This window comes from Eriocheir sinensis, chromosome 27 (genome assembly GCF_024679095.1).
Source record: "Eriocheir sinensis breed Jianghai 21 chromosome 27, ASM2467909v1, whole genome shotgun sequence".
In the NCBI taxonomy this organism is placed as follows: Eukaryota; Metazoa; Arthropoda; class Malacostraca; order Decapoda; family Varunidae; genus Eriocheir; species Eriocheir sinensis.
Window position 1 is genome coordinate 18,121,020 of NC_066535.1, and position 21,961 is coordinate 18,142,980.

The following is a 21,961-nucleotide window of genomic DNA, read 5'->3' on the forward strand; positions in this document are numbered from 1 at the left end:
ACACTCAACCCAAGCCTCTCAGCCTCTCCCCTCCTCTTCCTCCTCCTCCTCCTCCTCCTCCTCCCCTGCCTCTCTCCCTTATTCCTCTTTCGACCCTCTTGGCCTTCCCCTCTCCTCCGTCTTTCGTATCTAACGCTCAGGTCACCTTTACCTGTGCGAGGTTGCCAGGTGGTTACGGAGATTTCATTAGGTAGGATAAGAAGGAAGAGGAATCGAAGCTACAGGGAAAGAAAGAAATACTGGATTAGATTGTTCTTTGATACATCCCGAGAACTGAACGAAAGCGGCGACACGTGACGAGATAAAAAAAAGAAAAACATGAATGAGACTGGTGGAATACCGTATGTGTGTGTTTGTTTGTTTGTTTGTTTGTTTGTTTGTTTTTGTGTGTGTGTTTGAACAGTGGGGAAGAGTCAAAAGGCAGAGCAAATGAAACAAATTGACCTACTACCGATGAGTGTGTGTGTGTGTATGTGTGTGTGTGTGTGTGTGTGTGTGTGTGTGTGTGTGTGTGTGTGTGTGTGTGTTGAGAGAGAGAGAGAGAGGGGGGGGGGCAGGTAGGAGTCTTCAGGGACACAGGAGGGCGGGAAAAACTAATTGAGTGTGAGCTTTACCTGCCGCAGAGAGAGAGAGAGAGAGAGAGAGAGAGAGAGAGAGAGAGAGAGAGAGAGAGAGAGAGAGAGAGAGAGAGAGAGAGAGAGAGAGAGAGAGAGAGAGAAGAGGTGGAGAAAGATAACATACAGACAGGCAAACGGATGGATAGACAGACAGACAGATTGAAGAATGAAATAACAGGCAGAGACACGAACTGACATTCATACATATAGACAGACAGACAGACGGATAAACAGACAGGTAGACAGACAAATGAAAAGACAGATAAGCATGCGGATATAGAGACAGACAGACAGACACACACACTCACACACAAAAAAAAAAGGCCAGAACAGCGGAACATTTTCTTATCTATTCGAATATCTTTTTTTCTGTCTTTCTTTCTCTGATCCTGATTACTCCTTCGTCATTAGTTCGTCTCGTCTTCTTCTCTCTGTCTAATATATGAGCCAAAATTCTTTAAATCGAATGTGAAACTTGCGCAAATGAATGATGGAGGAGATTTTGAAGAGGGGGAGTGGGGAAGAGGATGGATGGGAGGGACAGGAAAGGGTGGAAAGAAGGGAGGGAGGAGAACGTCCGGGAGACACGAGAGAAAGAAGAAGGGAGGGAGAGTGGAAGGGGATAGGTGGAAGGAGGGAGGGACTGTGTGTGTGGAAGGGGATGGGAGGGGGAAGGGAGGGAGTGTGCTTGAGAGGAAGGGGATGGGTGGAGGAATGGAGGGAGGGCGGGTGGGTGGTAGAAGGGAATGGGTGGGTGAAGGGGCGAAGGGAGGGAAGGAGTGTGGATGGATGGGAAGGGATGGGTGGAGGGAGGGAGTGTGGATGGGTGGGAAGGGATGGGTGGAGGGAGGGGCGGAGGGTGGTGGGGAATTTTTCTCCCGATAACGTGGAAAATGAATCTCTCAATCTTTCCTCCCCTCACTCTTCGTTTCTTCCCGCTCCTCTCTTCCTCCCCTCTTCCTATTACGCTGTCTTCCTCCTCCCTCGTTCTTCTTCTCTTGTGTTTTTCACATTTTCCATTTTTCCCCTCTCTATCATTTTCCCTTCCTCTTTTCTCTTTCTGCCATAATTTTATCCTGTGCTATTTTCTTCTCTCTTTTATATAAACGTACAATTTTGCACATCGGTACAGAGCAGTGCAGTGATTCTTAGCTTAAGTTTTCCTTTGTGATGGGAAACTGTTCTAAAGCGGACTGTCTTTAAATATTATATGCATATGTATACGTACAGTTGTCGCGACGGGAAATGTGGGCAGGACCACCTGTGGGCGGCAACCTTCATCTGCTAAGTGGACGGTTGTGTCACGTGCACAGCAGCAGCGAGGGCGTCCCACCACACCACCGCCGCGGGAAAGGAGGGCTGAGGGGTGCTGGGGCAGAACCTGAGAACCTCCAAACTTCAGCACTGGCTGGTAGGGAGCAGGTTGAGAGTGGGGTGAATGTCGCTCAATCAGGATTACTCTAAACAGTCGTTCCTGTCTGGTGTCACCGGCGTGGGCGTAACAGTCGTCCTCAAAGTGCCGCATTGTCGAAAATACGCACACTCGAGCCTCCTCTTCCCCTCTGCTAGTGTTTTGCGGCACTGGTCAACACACACACACACACACACACACACACACACACACACACACACACACACACACACGAACACACACATCCTGGCTCCATGGCTTCCTGTCCTGTCATTCCTCTCCTCCTCCTCCTCCTCCCCCTCCCACCCCTTTGGATCATGCTTTGACATGCTTATCCACTCACGTATGTTTTGTTCTCTCTCTCTCTCTCTCTCTCTCTCTCTCTCTCTCTCTCTCTCTCTCTCTCTCTCTCTCTCTCTCTCTCTCTCTCTCTCTCTCCCGGAATCCCCTTTAGGCTATCTTTTCAACCTCAATGGAAATGGAAGACGAAAGAAGCGGGAATATTGGATAAAGCGACTATGATTTGCAAGCCGTATTTTCATTTTATTCGTTCTATGCAAATTTTGAACCTGCAGATTGAAGAGAGAGAGAGAGAGAGAGAGAGAGAGAGAGGGGGGGGGTAAAGGTGTCTGCCGTGTAAAATAGGACCACCATGTCTGGATCTTTGGATTATGTGGTCTGAATATCTATGTAAATCTATGTAAATCAAAATCATAATAATGTAAAGTACTCAACTGTTATTTTCTCTCTCTCTCTCTCTCTCTCTCTCTCTCTCTCTCTCTCTCTCTCTCTCTCTCTCTCTCTCTCTCTCTCTCTCTCTCTCTCTCTCTCTCTCTCTCTCTCTCTCTCTCTCTCTCTCTCTCTCTCTCTCTCTCAAACATAAAAAATAAAAAAAATCATTCCAGGTCCAATGTCCTGCTTCATTTCCCGGCGTCAAAAGTGCTTCAAATTATTCGCCATTGTTGTCAGTAAAAATGAGAGAGAGAGAGAGAGAGAGAGAACCATAACATATTTAAGTGAATAAGCATGTCAAAGCGTGATCCAATGGGGAGGGAGGGGGAGGAGGAGGAGGCGGAGAGGAATGACAGGACAGGACAGGAAGCCATGGAGCCATAATGTGTGTGTGTGTGTGTGTGTGTGTTGGTTCCTCACTGCCTCGTTCCTGGCGTTAATGGGTTCGATTTTCACGGTTGTATGCATTTCTCTCTCTCTCTCTCTCTCTCTCTCTCTCTCTCTCTCTCTCTCTCTCTCTCTCTCTCTCTCTCTCTCTCTCTCTCTCTCTCTCTCTCTCCTATTTCTACTACTATTACATGTTCCTCTTCCTCCTCCTCCTCCTCCTCCTCCTTCTCCTCCTCCTCCTCCTCCCTCTCCTTCTTTCCTCTTTTTTTCCACCATCGAAGTCTTTGTCACCATCTTTTCCTTCCTCTTCCTCCTCCTGTTCCTTCCATTCCTCACAGCTGCCTCGCTGAACTCCACCATTTCAAGCTTATAATCATCTCGACATGATTTATGACCCTCGTTACATAACTCGCGGACTCATTCTTGCGTTTCTTCTGCATAATTTCCCGACCTCGTGGACATTTTTCACTGCCGGAGTTTTATTCTTCCGACGAGGAGGAAGAATGTGTTAGGGGCATAAGCTGTGACAGGAGAATGAGGGGAGTGGCTTTGGAAGGAGGTGGATATTTTGCTTGAGAAGGGAAGAACAGGAGAGAGGAATGAAGACTAGACCGACAATGCTTGCGGGGAACAGAGTAAGGAGTTCATTGCACCTCTACCGTGAAAGCTGAGGGTTTAGGAAGAAGGGCAGAGGACAACAGTGGGGTAAGGGAGTGAGTGATGATAGAACATGAACGAGGAGGGAAAACTAGAAGGACAATACTCAAACTTTCCCTAAAAACTCCACTCTGGACGATTCAGGGCATGTTCCTCCTACTAATCCCTCCTCTGACTCTACTTCTACGCGAGAGAAAGCAGAGGGTTGAGGAAGGAGGACTGAGGGCAACAGGGATGTGGTAATGGAGCGAGTAATATGACAGAAGGGACAAAAGGGATGTGACAGAAGGGACAGACAAGAGTGATGTGATAAGGAAGCAGAGGTTAGAAGGGACAGGAGGGGTAGAGGGGGCAGCACTCCGGCTCACCCTAAAGAAAACAAGTGTGTAGGAAAAAGTGCTGCTGGTAACAAGGTTGTGGCAGGGGAAGGAGGTAGGGAGTGGACAGCGGGGGGTCAAAGGTTACAGAGGACAGAGCAAGGCAAACACTCCACCTCGACAACACACTCGACACACTCCTCGCAACACTTGAGGAAAACTTTCCCCCACTCGAATTTTGCGGAGAAGGAAGCTAAGAAAAGGAGGGAGGGAAAGGTGTAAGGAAAGGTGAGTAAAGGAAGGGAAAGAATCACACTCTCCCAATTGAATTCTGCGAAAGGGAGAGAAATATATAAGAGAGTGAAGGAAGGAAAGACTCTCTCTCCACTTGAATTCTGCGAAGGAGGAAGCTAAGAAAGAGAGGGAGAGGTGTAAGGAGAGGAGAGGGAAGGAAGCAGAGAAACCCTCCCCACTTGAATTCTGCGAAGGAGGAAGCTAAGAAAGAGAGGTGAAGGTGTAAATTGAGGAGAGTGAAGGAAACGTAGAAACTCTCTCCCCACTTGAATTTTGCGAAGGTGGAAGCTAAGAGAGGGAGGGAGAGGTGTAAGGAGAGGAGAGGAAGGAAGCAAAGAGAAGAAGGGAGTGAAATATATGTAAAATGAAAAGAGTGAAGGAAGAAAGGAAGGAAGCTCTCTCCCCATTTGAGTTTTGTGAATGAGGAAGCTAAGAAACGGAGAGAGGGAGAGGTGTAAGGAGAGGAGAGGGAAGGAACGCAGGGAAAGAAAGGAAAGAAGGATATGAGGCAAGAGTGAACCTTTGCCCAGAGTGAGGAAAACCGAATTTGTCACGTCTTTTTAGAGTTGGTAAAATCTTTCTTCTTTTTTTTTTTACTCTTTTTCATTATTTTCGTCTCGCTTATAATGTCTCTCTTTCCTGTGCCTGTTTGTTTGTTCTCATGGTTATTTATCTCTCTGGTTGGTTGTCTGTCTGTGTGTCTATCCCTCAATCTGTATCTGTCTATCTGTCCACCTATCTATCCAACAATCTGTCACTCTCTATTAAGTTACCTGTGTTTCAATCTTTGTATGTTTGTCCGTGTCTGTCTACCAAACAAGCAGCTTATCACTTTATAAATCTAGCTAATGTGTATATCTATCTCTCTATCTATCTATCCATCAACATCCGTCCATCCAACAATACATTTTTATCAATTATTATTAATACATCTACCTACCTATATTCCCTTCAATCCATCTATCCATTTATCTACCCTCTATGTTCTATCCTTGCCTGTGATCTTACTCTCCCTGTATAATTATCCTCCCTATGTTCTCACCCTTCCTATGTTCTTACCCTCCCTGTGTTCTCATCCTCCCTGTGTTCTCATCCTCCCTTTGCTCTTCTCTTCCATGTGTTCTCACCACTTTGTTTTCAGCCTCTCTGCGTTCTATCCTTGGCTGTGATCTTACTCTCGCTATGTTCTCACCCTCCCTGTGCAGACGGTCGGCATCTCCCTCTGCGTGACTGGCTTCGGGGAGTCGATGGCCAAGCTGCTGGACCTTCGCTGGATGTGGGCCGAGGAGGCGATGGGTGCCGCGGCCCTCCTGCTGCTGGCGCTGATCAACGTGGCGGGCGTCAAGTGGGTGGTGAAGGTGCAGTTCCTCCTCCTCCTGCTGGTGCTTCTGGCCGTCATTGACTTCCTGGTGGGGAGTTTCCTTGCCCACCCCGATGGTTAGTCCTTTTTTTTATTATTTGTTTACTTTTTTACTTTTTTTTTCTTTCCCCTCCTTTTCCTCTTTTTTTCCTTTTTTGTCTTTTTTTATTTTGTTTCCCCTCTTCTTTTTTCTCTCCCACACCGATGGTTACTTCTATTTTCTTTACTTTCTTTAATTTTCTTTTTTATCCTCTTCTTTTGCCTTTCCCACTCCTGTGATTAGTTCTCTTTTTATTCTGTTCATGTTTTTTTTTTACTTTTTCCCTCTCTTCTCGTGTGTGAGAGTGTGTGTGTGTGTGTGTGTGTGTGTGTGTGTGTGTGTGTGTGTGAGCATTCAGGAGGGAGGCTGTGCACTTTTAGCCCACAAATACATGCCAAGCGCTTCAGGCCGGCGCGTTACGATCCCCCGAGCTGGCCGGGCCACGCTCCGCCGGGAATGAGGGCCCGATAAAGCGTGCACCTCCAACTTACTCCCGCATTCACCCGTACGTTGACCCTCACTCCCCTCAAGCCTTCTTTCCTGCTAGCCCTTCCCTTTCCCTTCTGCTCGTGTCCTTCCTGAGTTACCTCTATCTTTTACCTTTCCTCTTACCTTACAATTCACTAAACTTTCTTATTACTATCCATTCTTTTTCCTTCCTGTTTTACCTTCATCTTTTACGTCCCCTTTCCTTCCTTGTGTCGTTCCTGAGTTACCTCCATCTTTTATCTTTCCTCTTACCTTATATTCCACTAAACTTCCTTACTGCTATCCATTCCTTTTCCTTCCTGCTTTTCCTTCATCTTTTACGTCCCCTTTCCTTCCTTGTCTTTCTTGGACCTGTATTACCTTCATCTGTTACCTTTCCTCTTTCCTTACATTTCGATCAAGACTTGTTTTCTACTTTCCCTTCTCTTTCCTCATTCCAGCATCCATAGTTACGTTCCTCGCTCGCTTACCTTCTTTTCCTTTCTCTTTTACGTTCATCCTCCTTTTCCTTCCTCGTGTTCTTCCCGGGTTACCTCCATCTACCTTATAATGCGATCAAGACTTGTTTTCTACTTTCCTTTCTCTCTCCTCATTCCTGCATCCATAGTTACATCTCGCCTTGCATTCCTATCTTACTTCCTCTCTTTCCTTTCTCTTTTATCTTCATCTTTCCTTTCCTTCCTCGTGTCCTTCTCGGGTCACCTCCATCTTCCTTATATAGCGATCGAGATTTATTTTCTACTTTCCCTTCTCTCTCCTCATTCCTGCATCCATAGTTACATCTCGCCTTGCATTTCTCGCTTTCTTATCTTCTTTCCCTCTCCTTCCTCGTGTCCTTCCTGGGTTACCTTCAATTTCCCTTATATAGCGATCGAGATTTTTTTTCTACTTTCCCTTCTCTCTCCTCATTCCTGCATCCATAGTTACATCTCGCCTTGCATTTCTCGCTTTCTTATCTTCTTTCCCTCTCCTTCCTCGTGTCCTTCCTGGGTTACCTTCAATTTTTACCTATTATTCCTACTTTATATTCCACTCAAGACTTCTTTCCTGTTTTCCTTCCTCTCCTCATTCCTTCATCCTTCCCTTTCCTCGTTCATTCATCTGTACTTGCATCTCGTTCCCTTTATCTTTCCTTCGGTACCTTCATCTTTTACCTCTCCTTCTATACCTTATACTCCACTCAAGACTTCTTTCCTTCCATCTCTTCCCTTTCCTTCCTGTTCCTTGTGTCCTTCCTTAACCTTCATCCCTACTTTCCTTCCTGCTGTCCTTCCTGCGTTACCTTCCCTTCTCCTCCCTTCTCGTCTTCCCTCCTCCCTTCCCTCATGCCTCCACCCTTGACCTTCCATCTCACTTTTCTTCTTACCGACCCTCTTACCTCCTCTCTTACCTCCACTCCCGCCATCGTTTGCTACCTGCCCCTCACCCCCCCCCCACCCCCCTCCCTCACCGTGCACGGCCCTGGGCGGCTGCCGTGCACCCCGAGGTTTGGCCGTGCCTCCGTACGGGGGTCGCCATGGTGACCGCCCCGCCTGGCTTGTAAAAATATGCCAACGAAATCGAAGGAAAAATATATTTCCGTCGCGTGAAGCAATTCAGATTTTTTTTTTATTTTTTTTTTTACTTTTTTTTTTTTGCCGCAGAGTCAAACACGATGAATGGCTCCGTCCTTGTGCTTTATTTGCAGCATAAAAGCGTGACATAGAGTACATACTTATTTTTTTCTGCCTCCCCGGTTTGGCCAGTGGCTTTCGAATGATGAAATGAATTTTGAAGTACTACAAAGTAAAAATTTTATTGAATCACACAAGAAGCTAGCGAGCCCCCCCCCCACACACACACACACACACGGACACAGAGGGCGTTGTTGGTAGGGGGGGGAGTAGTAGCACCGCCTGAGGATGTCATAGGCAATCAAGATAGTGGTGTTGGCCTGAGGTGCGCGCGGAGGCTTGGTGTGGGCGTCGTCGTAGCAGCGGGGATGAGGTGATCACTGACTGCAGGGCGTGACAAGGGGGCGGCGAGGGTCACGGGGTCGTAAGGTCACGGAACTTGGATTTGGGTTTTAGGGCGCCGCAGTCACTGATGGTGATCCTCGACTCCGGCTCGTAGCAGCTGCCGCCCATCCTGGAGAGCCGCTGCGCCACCTTCATCCCCTCCGTCAGGACCCCAAGAACGCGGCCTGACCTGTGCATGGAGGGCGGGGGGTCATCGCTAGGTGGTGGTGAGGGAGAGTACATAGGCAGGTAGAAAGGTAGCTATGTCCTTTGATTGATATAAGTTAGTATTCGTACACCTTTTGTCAGCCCAGAATACTTAATACTCTTCCAAACTTAACCTTTTTTCTCATCCTTGCTAACTTTAGGACATGTAGATAGAAAGGTAGAGACAAAAACTAATATTTGCTCATATCTAGTCAGGCCAACAGGCTTAATACTCTTGTAAACTTCATATTTTTCTCATCCTTGCTCACTTCAGGAGACTATTGCTGAGACAGAGCTTGATTTGCGGCCCGAGTGTCCACTTCTGCGTCTCAAAGTCGTAGTCTGTAGCCACCGCCACCACTGTCCCGCGTCTGTCCGGCTCCTTCGTGTCCACCTGGGGAGGGAGAGGCGAAGGGGGGAGAATGACGCGACAAATGAAGGATTGGGAAGGGAAGGGAAGTAAAGGGAAGGAAGATGTGTCTAGGAAGGTGATCGGAGAAAAAGGGAAGAACAAATGAGGGACAAAGGACAGCCATATAGAGACAGACAAACAGACTGGCAGATAAACAAACTGGGATAGACTGAGTGAGAGCTGAACAACAAGAAACGACTAACTAACTAGCTAATTAAATAACTAACGAACCAGCTATCTAACTTAATAAATAAACAAATAAATAACCAACTAACCAACTAACTAATACATTCATTTAATCACTCACACACTCACTCGTTATCTAACACACAAACAAACAAAAAAAACTCACCAGTGCCCGCGTCCCTCTAGAGCATCCTCGATAGAGCTTGCGGAATTTTGAGCCCCCTCCGGCATCCTTATCCTCATCCTCTCCGGGGCCGTGAGGCAAACGCGGGTCCCAGTCGGTGGTGATGTGACTTGGGGGCGGCGGGTTCTGGTACAGCATGTCCCCCAGAAGGCACCACTCGTCCTTGCAGCAGGCATACACACGAGAGCCCTTGTAGCCATAACCGTTCCTTCCCGTTACAAGAAATTCGAACTCCTTCCCCGCCGACCCCGCCCCCTCCAGCACCTATTGAAGGGAGAACTGCATGAGGGGGTGACGGGGCTGAGGCGTGGCTGTAAGCACACGAAGACCTTGGGAGACTGTGTGTGTGTGTGTGTGTGTGTGTGTGTGTGTGTGTGTGTGTGTGTGTGTGTGTGTGTGTGTGTGTGTGTGTGAGGCTAGAGTTCCACACACCCACGGCGCCGTGGGGGGCGTCGGCTTACCTTGATGACGACACGGCCCAGCGGCACGTTCTGGCAGGAAAACTCCAGAAAGAACTGCTTCCCTCGGTTGGAGGTCGGGGACACGGGCACGGGGCTGCTCAAGGCGGGCTGGGGCTTGGGACTCCAGGCGGGGATAATAATCTCCGAGAAGCCCTGACTCACGGCCGAAACGAGATGCGTTACCATAGTGAGTCACCTGCCGGAACACCTGTAATTGTGGGAAGCAAGCACAGGTGCAGGGCCGGACTGACCTTTACCCTCCAGAGAGGCCCTTCACTTCTCTAATTAACTTTTCTAATTAAGAAAGGCGGAAATTTGATTATCATACATAATTTTGTAGAGACAAAAAGAAGAAAAAAACTTACAGGCCTAGAAAGAGTTCCTGGGAAAAAGTGGACCCCAAATGTGTGTGTGTGTGGGGGGGGGGTCATTCATCATGGTCTGATTCCGTTTTTTATTTTATTTTTGTGTGTGTGTGGTTATTCAACTGTCCCCGCCTGGTAAGGGTATCACCGTCTTGGCTGTGTGTTGCAGAGGCCGGCGTGACGGGCTGGTCGGGGCTCACCTGGGCCAACAACACCTCGCCAGGCTACACGGAGGACAACTCATGGTTCACCGTCCTGGGCGTGTTCTTCCCCACCGTGACAGGCATCATGGCGGGCATCAACATGAGCGGCGACCTCCGACACCCCGCCAGAGACATCCCCGTCGGCACGCTCTCCGCCCTCGGCCTCAGGTACATTCAGAGGGAGAAAATCATAAATGGCACTAAAGTTTGTGAGCTATTTTCGGCGTCTTGGGAGTGACTGGCATCTAAGTAAGGCAGTGGAAGAAAGAAGGAAGAGACTTAGGTCCATATTATAAAACGTATCGGGATCCCACTACGACTATTTTCCAAGGCCACAGGGAAGATTAATTAACCGGGTTTTCATGGGTGATTTTCCCTTTCATGATGAAGAAGTCGTGTAAAACTATCACTGGAGGATAACAAAACAGTCCATGAAAATCCCAGCAGCTTCCAAGAGTGGCTTTTCGAACAGGCGAACTAAGGAGCCGATGCGTTTTAACGGGCTATAGAGAGAGAAGTATTGAAAGGAGAAGAGGAAGTAAATCTAACACTTCTTTCGTATTTTCCTCTTTTATTTCCGATTTGTTTTGAAGCGGTAGAGGAGGCAGACCAAGAGTTAAACAAAGAAACAGAAAAGACACTCAGTTTGTTCCAAAATGTGTAACTCTTCCGTTTTTTATATAAGAACAGCGTGTTGCAGGTTTTTCCTCCCGTTATTTTGATGTACCGTTGGCCCGATTCCTTTACCGCAAAAAAGAGAATAAAAAAAAATATAAAATACGAAAGAAAAGTGCCATATTATTTACTTCCTCTTCCTGTTTGTCCGTCTATCTCTCCATCTCTTCCTTCTTTCTTCCGCTGCCATGCTTAGGTGCCATTCACTCCCAGGACGCTGAAAATAGCTCACAAACTTAACCATCATTTATTTATTTTCTCTCCCATTCTTTCCCTCCTTTCTTCCACCGCCATACGCAGGAGGTGCAACTCGCTCCCAGGACGCCGAAGTGAATCTCGAAAACATAACTGTCATTAATAGCAGAAGTTTTCTCGTTAAGGTGTCGGCAGTGATCTCTCGGGCGCGCCGCGATGGAGTGAGTGCATGTATAACGCCGGGACCCCTTGAAGAGAGGCTGTGCTGACCAACCCTGAGTGGCTAATTGTTATTGCCACAGATAACTCTTTTTCCAGGCCCATGTGAACGTTATGTGCCTAGCTTCGCCTTTGTGTATGGCCGCAAAATGGTACATACAGATAATAAGGCGCTTCTTTTGTTCATCCTTTGCTGTGATGTTTTCATATTGGGGATTAATTGCCGCAGGTGAAGGTCAGGCACCGTCTATTTTTATGTAGTAAGTCTTGAAGGATGTGCTGCTCCTGCCTTAACTTTCATCCCATGCAGATAGGCACTGAAGAAATGCTTCCGTGAATGTGACTTTTATGCACATGTCACTAAAATATAAACCATATTATTAAACATCCATTTATGTCCGTTCTTAGTGTTCATGTCTTTAACTCTGAGAAATATAAACCTTATCATTATGCATCCGTTCTTGTCCATTCTTATCTCACGTGTCCATAACTCTCAAAAAAGCACAGAGCGTATTATTGCGTATTCGTTCTCGTGCATTTCCTTTATGACTCGTGTCCTTTACTCTCAATATATTCTCTCGCCTCGGTTAAAACTAAGGGCGTCTCTGTGTGTGTCGGCAGCACGGTGCTGTACCTGGTGTTCGTGGTGGTGCTGGGGGCCACGGTGGAGCGCAAGGTGCTGCTCACGGACTACATGATCACCGAGAAGGTCTCCGCTCTGGGTACGTTTTCGAGGCGAGGCGATACTTTGATCTAACCGATTTGACTTGTTCTTCATTTGGTAAATTCTACATGCATGGATTGGTGTGTGTCTCGGTGTACCACTGGAAGGGTATGTGTCTGGGTGTACCACTGGATGGGTGTGTGTCTGGGTGTACCCCTGGATGTGTGTGTGTCTGGGTGTACCCCTGGATGTGTGTGTGTGTCTGGGTGTACCACTGGATGGGTGTGTGTCTGGGTGTACCACTGGATGGGTGTGTGTCTGGGTGTACCACTGGATGGGTGTGTGTCTGGGTGTACCACTGGATGGGTGTGTGTCTGGGTGTACCACTGGATGGGTGTGTGTCTCGGTGTACCACTGGATGGGTGTGTGTCTGGGTGTACCACTGGATGGATGTGTGTCTGGGTGCACCCCTGGATGTGTATGTGTCTGGGTGTACCCCTGGATGTGTGTGTGTCTGGGTGTACCCCTGGATGTGTGTGTCTGGGTGTACCACTGGAAGGGTGAGTGTCTGGGTGTACCACTGGATGAGTGTGTGTATGGTGTACCACAGGGTAGATATAAGGACCTTACTGTCTCGCAGAAGCCCATAAGGTTACAGACAGAAGTGGATGGAGTTTTCCCCCGCGGAGTCCACCCGGAGTGAACTGAGCCAAGGTTATGACTGATCTCCCAGGGTTCATAGACAGGAACTCAGCTTATCACAACACAGTGTCACTTGCAAGGCTGCCAACATAAGGAGAAACACTTACACAGTCACTTAAGAGCAGCTGTTATGCACACTCCACCCCCACAACACTCGACTGACAGAGCTTAGCGCAACCTTGTTAATGAGGACCGTTAGCACGTATCTCTAATGCGGTAATGGAGTGTAAGTGGGTCGAGGAGCAAAGCACAGACTAGCGATAAGACTGAGGGGGTGACGGAGGAGGTGACAGAGGGGGGAGAAACGAGAGACAGGAAGCAAGTTGGATAGTGGAGCCTCACCCCGCCTCCGCATCCCACTCTACCTCACCGTCGCCACACGCACTAAGGGGAGGGGGAGGGGCGGGGTTGGCGAAGGTGAGAAGTAGACTGGGGTGCATCAACCGTTAATCTGTTATAATTTGGGTTCATTATCATAGAGGTATTTTGATCTTAAAGAAATATTGCTTCATTTTTACTTTTTTAGTGGAGGAATAGATAAGGTGATACTTTGAAACGTCCTTGACTTTCACCTCCGCTGTGTGTGTGTGTGTGTGTGTGTGTGTGTGTGTGTGTGTGTGTCTGAAATTAAAAGGGAAACAGCACCAAAGGAAAATGGATCGAAAATGGCATACAGTACTGTCAAGCCAATGAAAGCCGAAAGGGGGGGTGGGGGGTGAAATTTTGTAAAGTTCTCTTGATAATTATTACTACCCGACGTCTGGCAGGTGTGTTGCTCCTGATCGGCCTGTACACCACGACGCTCTCCTCCACCCTGGCCTCGCTGTACGGCTCTCCGCGCGTCCTGCAGTCCATCGCCGCCGAGAACGTGGTGCCCTTCCTCGCCCCGCTCGCCAAGGGGGTGCGTATGCCGGCCGGAGTCACCTGCCTGCCACTTGGGTTCGCTGTCACATGTGTTTTCATATATAATCAACTTTTGCTTCTTAGCTTGTTTGTTAGTGTTTTTGAGGGCAATAGTGCTTTAATATGTTTCTTCCCTCTGCCAAGGAGCTTATATTATTAGTTTTCTTTGTTTGCTTGTCTGTTAACATGATAAAAAATGTATCATGGGCCAACAAGTAGCCCATTAAATTTTGGGGAACACCCGAAAAAAATCTGACGATGGCAAATTTAATGCCTACGACTTGAACACTTTCAAGAGAAGAGTATCAGGACACCTCTCCTCCCGAAATTGACCTCTCTTTCGGCCACCTCTTATGATTCTTTTTTAGGAGCAGCGAGTAGCGGGCTTTTTTTTATTATTGTTTCCTTTTTTTCTGCCCTTGAGCTGCCTCCTTTGTTGTAAAAAAAAAAAATGAATGATAAGGACTGAATCAATCAATGACTTGGGGCGGCCATGTGGAAAAACCCAACCGAGCTTTGAAAACTGGCCATTAATGTTTTCCTAACCTTTCGGAGAGGATTAAGAGGTTGCCCAGACTCCGAAGGCTTCCAGTGGGTACCCGTTGGGACTGGCCCTGAATATGAACTTTACTGGTTAACAGAGTATCCGTGGTGCAGTGGTTAGCGTGCCTCATTACTAATTTGCGGGCCTGGGTTCGAATCCCAGCATGGGCAGTCGTCGCGCATCCCACCCAGCTGTCTACCCCTCCTTCAGTATGGTCAATAAATGGGTACCTGGGAAAGGTAAACAGTGGTAACTCTCTCTCTCTCTCTCTCTCTCTCTCTCTCTCTCTCTCTCTCTCTCTCTCTCTCTCTCTCTCTCTCTCACACACACACACACACGGTCACTGAACTTATCATGCCAACCTTTACCTGTCGGCTCCTTTAAAGTCTCACCAGTGATTAATTTATAACACCCGTCAGAGGAGATGAAGCAGACTGACTCGGGGGATGTAATAAGAAAACCAGTGTGCTGCAGGGAAGGAGATAAGCAAGGAGGTTGATAGATGGATAGATAAATACACAGGGAACAGCGAAATAGGATCAGTTGGTACGTGAACATGAGAGTTAATGAGTTAATTAATGTATTATTTGAGAAGCTTCAGTATACCACCAATTTACGCGCTTTACCTTAACCTCACACATACACACACACCTTCACCCATCCCCCCCTCCACCTACTCACTCACCTGTCTCTCATCTACCACACACACACACACACTTACGCACCACCTCTCCCGTGCAGAAAGGTCCCAACAAGGTGCCGGTGGTGTCCTTGGTGGTGACGGTGGTGGTGACGCTGGTGTTCTTGATGGTGGGGCGCATCAACACCCTCGCCCCCATAGTCACCATGCCCTTCCTCGCCACCTACGCCACCATCGACTACGCCTACTTCGCCCTCGCCATGACGGCCGATATGCAGCGGAAGAGGGAGGCACGGTTCAGGTAGGGGCGTGGTAATGATAGTAGTAATAGTAGTAGTAGTAGTAGTAGTGCCAGTGGTGGTGGTGGTGATGTTTGAGGGGTAGTGGTAGTAATGGTATTGGTAGTAGTAGTAGTAGTAGTAGTAGTAGTAGTAGTGTTGATGTTTGTTTGTTTGTTTGTTTGTTTTTTGTCACAGCATTTTTACCATTTCAGAGGTCAAGCCTTCGGAACGCCGACCTTCGACACCCGAAGCAGCGGTGGCAACACTGACCTCGACCACCTGTTCCCTGAGAGGATCACTCACAAAAAGGTCATCACGGTGAGTGTGTGTGTGTGTGTGTGTGTGTGTTGCCTCAGCGTCGCTTATATGTAAATTCTTAATCAACTGGTCCTTTGCACCAGAAAATACAATTATGAAAGTTGTTTTTGTGATATTTTTTCCTAGATTTTTGTTATAAAGAGTAATTAGTTTTAGGCAGCTTGCAGTCTCCTTGCCTCCTTGTCTCCCTGTTTTCCTCGTGTGAAAGTAAAAATGGTTCGGAAATTGAAACCCAAATGTCAGCACCCTAAGACCAGCTGTCCCTCAGAAGCCCCGTGCTTAACCTTTTATCGCTTCTCCCAGACGGCGGCCAGCTCGGGCACCTCCAGCGTGGTCTCTTCCCCCGACGACCACTCCAGCATCAAGTCCGACACAGACCGCTCCGGCAAGGGTGAGCTGGAGGCCTGGGTGGAGCATGCAAGGCGGGGCAGGGGATTATTTAAAAGGGAAGAGCTATATAGTACTATGTGCTTCAGTGGTGAAGTAGCACACCTAGCTACGAATCCACAGACCCGGGTTCGAATCCCGGATATCACACTGCCCCGGGGTATTGGGGTACTACCCACCACAGATTCAAGGGCCAGTGGGACGGAGATGAGCTCCAAGGCCACCTTTTAATATCTAGATTTGAGTGTAAATCTAAAATATATATATATATATATATATATATATATATATATATATATATATATATATATATATATATATATATATAAACAGAATTCTAGCCATCATTTTGTCTGAGCAGAGGAAGGCGGCGCGAGCAGCAGCGTGACCAGCGAGGGTCGGGCGCCGACCCCCGGCGGTGTGGGGGGCGTGATGGGCATCTCCAGCAAGCCCTCGCAGTGGTACTACCACCTGTGTAATCGCTGGCTCTCCCTGCTCGGCGTGAGTGTCCTTCCTTTTGTAGTGGAACGCCTTAAATACTCGAGTCAAAGTAGAATGTTTTCAAGCAATTTTCAAGGTCAAGTTTACGGTGACGACATGTTTACAAGTAATACTTTTCTAGGATGTTAAATTTCTTACTCAATCGAACATATAATTGCCCTGAGGGTGTTGACTTTTAGACAGGTAAATACGGCATATGTTCAATTTTGTATCGAAAACAGTGTGATCACATTACTCTGAAATCAAATAATTCTTCCCAAAATCATATAACGTGTTTTGATGCGATAAATCGTTGAGTTTGTGTTGGTGCAGGTGGCGGTGAAGCTGGCGATGATGCTGTGCGTGCACTGGGCCTACGGGCTGGCCACGCTGGTCATCATGCTCTTCTTCTACGTGTACATTGGCCAGGCGGCGCCGGGTGGCCCTCCTGGCATTGCTACTGAGTTCGTCTTCCTCCTCTGGATCAAGAACAAATTCCTTGCCTGCATCGGGTACAGTGTTCTATCATCTGCAGTAAGAGAAAAAACAAACTTCAGAAATAGGTTTGAAAAACTGGCCGCTAGGATGTTGCTTCACGATAGTGGTTTGAGATTATACATCAGATCAGTAAAGTTTACACAAGAGGACAGTGGAAAAAAAGTAAATTAGGTGAAAAAACAAGGGTAGAAATATAGCTTCCATCCTTGTGAGGCAGACCACAGAGAATATTGGGGGTAGGAGGAAGCGTGATTTTATTAATAAGTTCAGAAATGCACGCTGCATGGTAAATGGCTGATGTCTGCTACAGCAATGCAGCCTTCTTTGTTGAGGTCGTACTCATAATACCTTCCCCAGCAACTGAAACTCGACTCGCTTCTATTTCCAGGCAGCGACCGTCGGAATATGACCAGGTGGTGGTGACGCCGCTGCACCCCGGCGTTGAGGTCACCGCCAACCAGCTCACGGAAGAGAACGAAGATTTTGCGGCAAGATCCCGCTACCACCAGTCAGCGCCAGGCGGGGCGCTCCCTGACCTGCCCAAGCCTCAGTGAGGCCCTGGTCCGCCTCACACTACCTCATCTTACCTGCAGGGACGCAGACTCACCCCGTCAAATAAATCACACTCAACGCTTGCGACAAAGGATATATATATATATATATATATATATATATATATATATATATATATATATATATATATATATATATATATATATATATATATATATATAATTGATACCAATCGTTACACCAGGGGAGAAAATTTGACGCCAAAGATCATCAGCCCATCCTCACCCTCATCAGCTCCAGTAATAACTGGAGAGGGTAAAACAAAATTCCAGGGACCTACTAATTGCCAGCATGCTTCACACAAAAAAGTCTTCGAAAGTTACGCCTCCAACGCTCAGTCTGCAGCTCCACACGCAGCTGCGTTGCTTCACGACAGGTTATGTATGAGGGTTTTTTTATGTATCACTGATGAAAATCAGCACAGTCCATCGAATATGAAGGGTGATCGCCGCGCTGCTGTTGTATCGGTTTGATTTTTATTCCGTGTCCCACGATTTAGCAACCACAAATAACTTGGTCACTTCTATCTTTGTCTCTAGTTCACACACACACACACACACACACACACACACACACAGTGGTTAGCGCGCTCCCCTCACAACCGAGAGGTTCCTGGTTCGATTCCCAGACGGAGTGGAGGCAGAAGGGCAGTCTCCTTTAATCCGTTCCCCCTGTCCACCCAGCAAGGAATGGGTACCAGGTGTCAGGCAGCCTCCCAGGTGTGTGCGTGTGAGGTTTCAGCCGTATCTAGAGATCCATCACTTCTGAGCTCCAAGTTCGGTCGAGGATGGCAATCGTGAGTCTACCACGTGGTCATATATTGCCCATTTCGTCTCTTGTGCATTACTTTCATCTACTATACTCTCAGATCTGAGGAAGAAATGTCACTTCAGGGAGCGTAATTGCCTTGAAACAGAAGGACAGCATGGTTATCAGAAAGATGTTCTTGTGTCGTGCCACATTGGATCTCTCGAACTCTAGAATCTGCAGACCATTAAAGGGCGCGGCTTTCTCTTTGAAATTGCTAAAAATCTAGTGAATATATGCAGGCTTTGAAACTGAGTGCCGTCTTAATCCTCGGACACTGCTTATATGAGTGTTAAACACTTTATCTGTTGGTACGTTTCTTCTCAGTGTTTGTGTTACATGTATTAAAATTCCTAAATTGTTCACATTTCAAGAATAATCAAATAAATAAACAGACTTCATATAACCTGTGATGGTCCACATAAACTGCAAAGGAAAAGGTGTCCACGGGCTGCTCTGGGTTTCCTGCTGAGGTCCTTTCTTGTATACCATGCCTGTTGAAGCCGTGGAGGGGCTTCGGAGACGAGCTGGAGCCCAATGGGTGGGATGTTTTTGTCTCTTGCCTTGGTCTCCGCCTTCGACTCATCTAATTTTGCATGGCCCTGCACCTCTCACCCTTCCATTCTTTGTTTCCCACTCCGTCCCTCATTATCACGTATAACACAACATTCCTTCTTTACATAAAAATTAACCCAGCGCACTTCAAAATTTATCGTTTAGCACTAGAGGGTCATTGCTTCCCAGTGCTTGTATATTGAAACAAAACCATCCCGCATAGGTTCAGCAGGTGTGTTATACCTCACAAGACCAGCACACTTCTACTTTACAGATCAACCCAACGGTGTCTACATGAAAATGTAAAAAGTCATTAACTAATGAACCGAAAAGAAGGGCGGCAAAGATGATATTTTTTTTATTAGAATACTTGTGTGACTTATGCAAATGTCTTGAGGGAGCGGCATCAAACGTGGAGCACCCTCACGTCGAGCGACAAAACGCCATCCCAGAGATTCGAGGACAACACAGCCGGCGACCTTAGATGACCTCGGCAGCCACAGCCCCCAGGGACCGGGTGCTACCTCTCTGAAGAACGAAAATAACAACGAGGAATGAACACCATATTTTACCGACATGAGGATACAACTTATTTGTCTTCACGGACAAAACTAATTTGTCTTCACAGGAAGGACGTCTGGCAATGCTTCAAGATCAAATACAGTATATATATATATATATATATATATATATATATATATATATATATATATATATATATATATATATATATATATATATATATATATATATATATATATATATATATATATATATATATATATATATATATATATATATATATATATATATATCTATATATACTGTAAGTCCATGAACATTTTTCAGTGAGACAGCAGACATGACTTGTGATGTTCATGCTGCACACACTGCTCTGCCGCGACACACTAGTTCAGCCCAGGAATCAGTGTTCAAGCTCAACGCCCCAACACCGGGCGACCCGCGACAAAACACTCCACCCAGTTCACCGTTCACATAAACAATCGAACCTCCAACAAAAAACAAGTGTTAATAATTTTGAATGATGTTCCTTACAGTGCTGTATGTAATGAATGTGTCGCATCGTTGTCCCTGTCCACGTATTCTTGATGGAGTAGACAAAAACGATGCTGTCCACCTCGCGTTCATTACGAAGGTAGAGGGGCGAGACAACCCGGCCCTCCTCAGTGCCGGTGTGTTGGGCGGCAGGCCTTGCCTGCTGTCTTGCCGCCTGCCGCCTCTTGCTCTGTAGCGCCTCACGTGTAGCTGGTCAGTGTATGATATGTTCAGTGTTGTGCGCGGCGCCCGGCCCCTTTCTCACATCCTATCTGTTCCACTCCTCTTATTCCTCTGGACTTTCAGGATTTTTAAGGGTGGACACTAGTTGAGAGGATTCACGGACCGCCACCAGGCTCACGCCACGTAGAGGCTAGGGAGTAACTTACGCGACTATTTAGTCTTTTGGGGAGTAACTGACCCTTCATAAACCGAAAGCTATTCCAGTCAATGCTGCCGTACGCTTAGTTAATAGTTCACAGTGGGTTGAGTAAGGCGAAGCTCCCCGTAGCGTTTGAAGGGTCATAGGGGACGACCATCCCCTTTTTTAATAAGTTGAGTTAGCTTAGATTTATGCAACCAAATTCAACCTAACCGGGTAAACCACCTAAGGAGAGGGTTAGTAGATTCTATATAGGTAAGATTCAGGGAGAGCTGGTTAATCCTCTTCCTGCCAGCCAGCCGCACCACTGAACCTGAAGCCTCCACGTGTCGTGCGGGCCTATAGCTCTTTGTGAAGCCGCTAAGCTAATGTCTCCCGTTATGGAGAGGCTCCATCTTATGTGTCGTGCCTGAGACTCTCGTCCGAGTACTCTCCAGCCCCCGAGACTCGTAACTTTCTTCCTGCCGCCACTCGGGCCTGTGTCAGTAGTTTAGTGAATGTGAAAAAGATAAATAAAAGATTAAAAATATAGTTTACAAATAAATATATGTGTTAAATGAAAACTATTTACTAAATACAGATGTATTCAATGTTCTTAAAAAGTCTTGTATTATAATCAATAAATATTTTTGTATATTACTCGCATCACTTTTTTCAAACCACCTAGGCCCTCCAAATTGTATTGCTCAGATTTTCACCTTTCCCTACCAGCTCGTGCCAGAAATCTCGGCTGTTAGTATTATACTTGAGAAGTTAAGTTTTATTAAGGCTATCACCGATCACCACACAGGTCAATTTTGAAGTTCTTCTTCCAATATAACCAACAGCAGGGGCGTAGCCAGATATAGTTCGCGGAGGACCTAGAATGACTAACCATGAGAAATGTAAAACACACTGCACTTCACCACGCACTTTGAAGTATAACTGATTTTACCCATCTCCCTGATGATGATTTATCACCACAAGATTTCGGGGGGGGAAGGGGCACCCCACCTCAATCACTGCCAGCCTGCTGCGCTGCTGAGACACTTGACCAAGAACTCAGGATCACGGAGCGCAAATCATCTGCGTGCCACACCTGGTAAAAGGATACGTGTGGCTTCACCCAAGGCCCTTCTTATGGCCTTAATGGACTTCACCAAGGACGGTGTTGTGCGAAATAAGCAAGATGCGTCATATTTAGGGTTCCCCAGAGTCCAGAGTTCTTTCCAGTAATTATTGATCATAGTTTTTTGTCGCCTCACTCAAGCTTCGTGTAAAGTCAAGAGGAATCTCGAGATGTAACAATACTGCGTTCCATCTCTAGATTGAAAGGCAGTCTCATATCTGATCAATGTGCTCAGCACCCTTGAGAATCCTGTAGACTTGTGGGATACCTTTTTATAGGTAAAAACTCTTCTAGCTGCAAAGGAAGGCAATGGAGAGTGTCCGAGATCAAAGAGGAGTTTGGCCTCGGGGGAGGGGGGTACGCTGGATCAGTCATCTCGCTGAGGACGTCGAGGGACATTTCAGTGTAAACAACGTTCCTCAAGAGGAATCTTGAGTGCAAATGACCTCCGACCTGCTTACCGAGCCTCAAAGAAGCTCCGCTCCGATCCTTCCTGTCAGGTAAGTGCTATCAGAACAGCAGATGGTTGCCTCGCGCCATACATGAATGGGCTGAGTACTTTGAGCAGTTGTAGACTTGTAGTACATGGCGGACCCTCCGAGCAGGCAGCTATCAGCAAACAACGGATGCTCATCCACTCATTGACGAAACCCTG

The 21,961-nt window shown here is 47.0% G+C and overlaps 2 protein-coding genes across 10 annotated transcripts in view; one reads left to right on the top strand and one right to left on the bottom strand.

The window, feature by feature from the left end:
- Window positions 1-19,448, top strand: part of LOC127004222 (solute carrier family 12 member 8-like) — a 63,741-nt gene extending 44,293 nt beyond the window's left edge. For both annotated transcript variants that reach the window (XM_050871756.1, XM_050871758.1), the window contains exons 5-14: window positions 5,621-5,852; window positions 10,286-10,487; window positions 12,030-12,130; window positions 13,542-13,675; window positions 14,963-15,162; window positions 15,355-15,460; window positions 15,764-15,851; window positions 16,209-16,348; window positions 16,661-16,839; window positions 17,214-19,448. In XM_050871756.1, coding sequence (XP_050727713.1) covers window positions 5,621-5,852; window positions 10,286-10,487; window positions 12,030-12,130; window positions 13,542-13,675; window positions 14,963-15,162; window positions 15,355-15,460; window positions 15,764-15,851; window positions 16,209-16,348; window positions 16,661-16,839; window positions 17,214-17,379 — 1,548 coding nt within the window. In that variant the 3' untranslated portion in view covers window positions 17,380-19,448. The remainder of the gene's footprint in view (window positions 1-5,620; window positions 5,853-10,285; window positions 10,488-12,029; window positions 12,131-13,541; window positions 13,676-14,962; window positions 15,163-15,354; window positions 15,461-15,763; window positions 15,852-16,208; window positions 16,349-16,660; window positions 16,840-17,213) is intronic.
- Window positions 7,964-13,042, bottom strand: LOC127004223 (uncharacterized). 8 transcript variants are annotated; one of them, XM_050871762.1, is made up of 5 exons: window positions 12,882-13,042; window positions 9,752-9,959; window positions 9,273-9,554; window positions 8,778-8,902; window positions 7,964-8,491 (listed from the first exon to the last, which is right to left on the bottom strand). In XM_050871762.1, exons 2-5 carry the CDS (start codon window positions 9,935-9,937, stop codon window positions 8,332-8,334), a joined length of 753 nt encoding a protein of 250 aa, XP_050727719.1. In that variant the 5' UTR covers window positions 9,938-9,959; window positions 12,882-13,042; the 3' UTR covers window positions 7,964-8,331. The 8 variants fall into 8 exon arrangements, with proteins under 8 accessions (XP_050727719.1, XP_050727718.1, XP_050727722.1 ...); XM_050871761.1 differs by having other exon boundaries at window positions 9,752-10,045; XM_050871765.1 differs by having other exon boundaries at window positions 9,752-9,947; window positions 12,882-13,030.
- Window positions 19,449-21,961: the final 2,513 nt, after the last annotated feature.

What these genes read in the sequence shown, in the direction of transcription:
- LOC127004223 (XM_050871762.1), bottom strand. Translation starts at nt 9,937, where the DNA reads ATGGTAACGCATCTCGTTTCGGCCGTGAGTCAGGGCTTCTCGGAGATT. An exon ending in CTAGAGGGACGCGGGCACTG is followed by an intron (nt 8,903 to 9,272) that starts GTGAGTTTTTTT and finishes CTCCCTCCCCAG; the next exon opens with GTGGACACGAAGGAGCCGGA. An exon ending in CTCAGCAATAGTCTCCTGAA is followed by an intron (nt 8,492 to 8,777) that starts GTGAGCAAGGAT and finishes CTCCATGCACAG; the next exon opens with GTCAGGCCGCGTTCTTGGGG.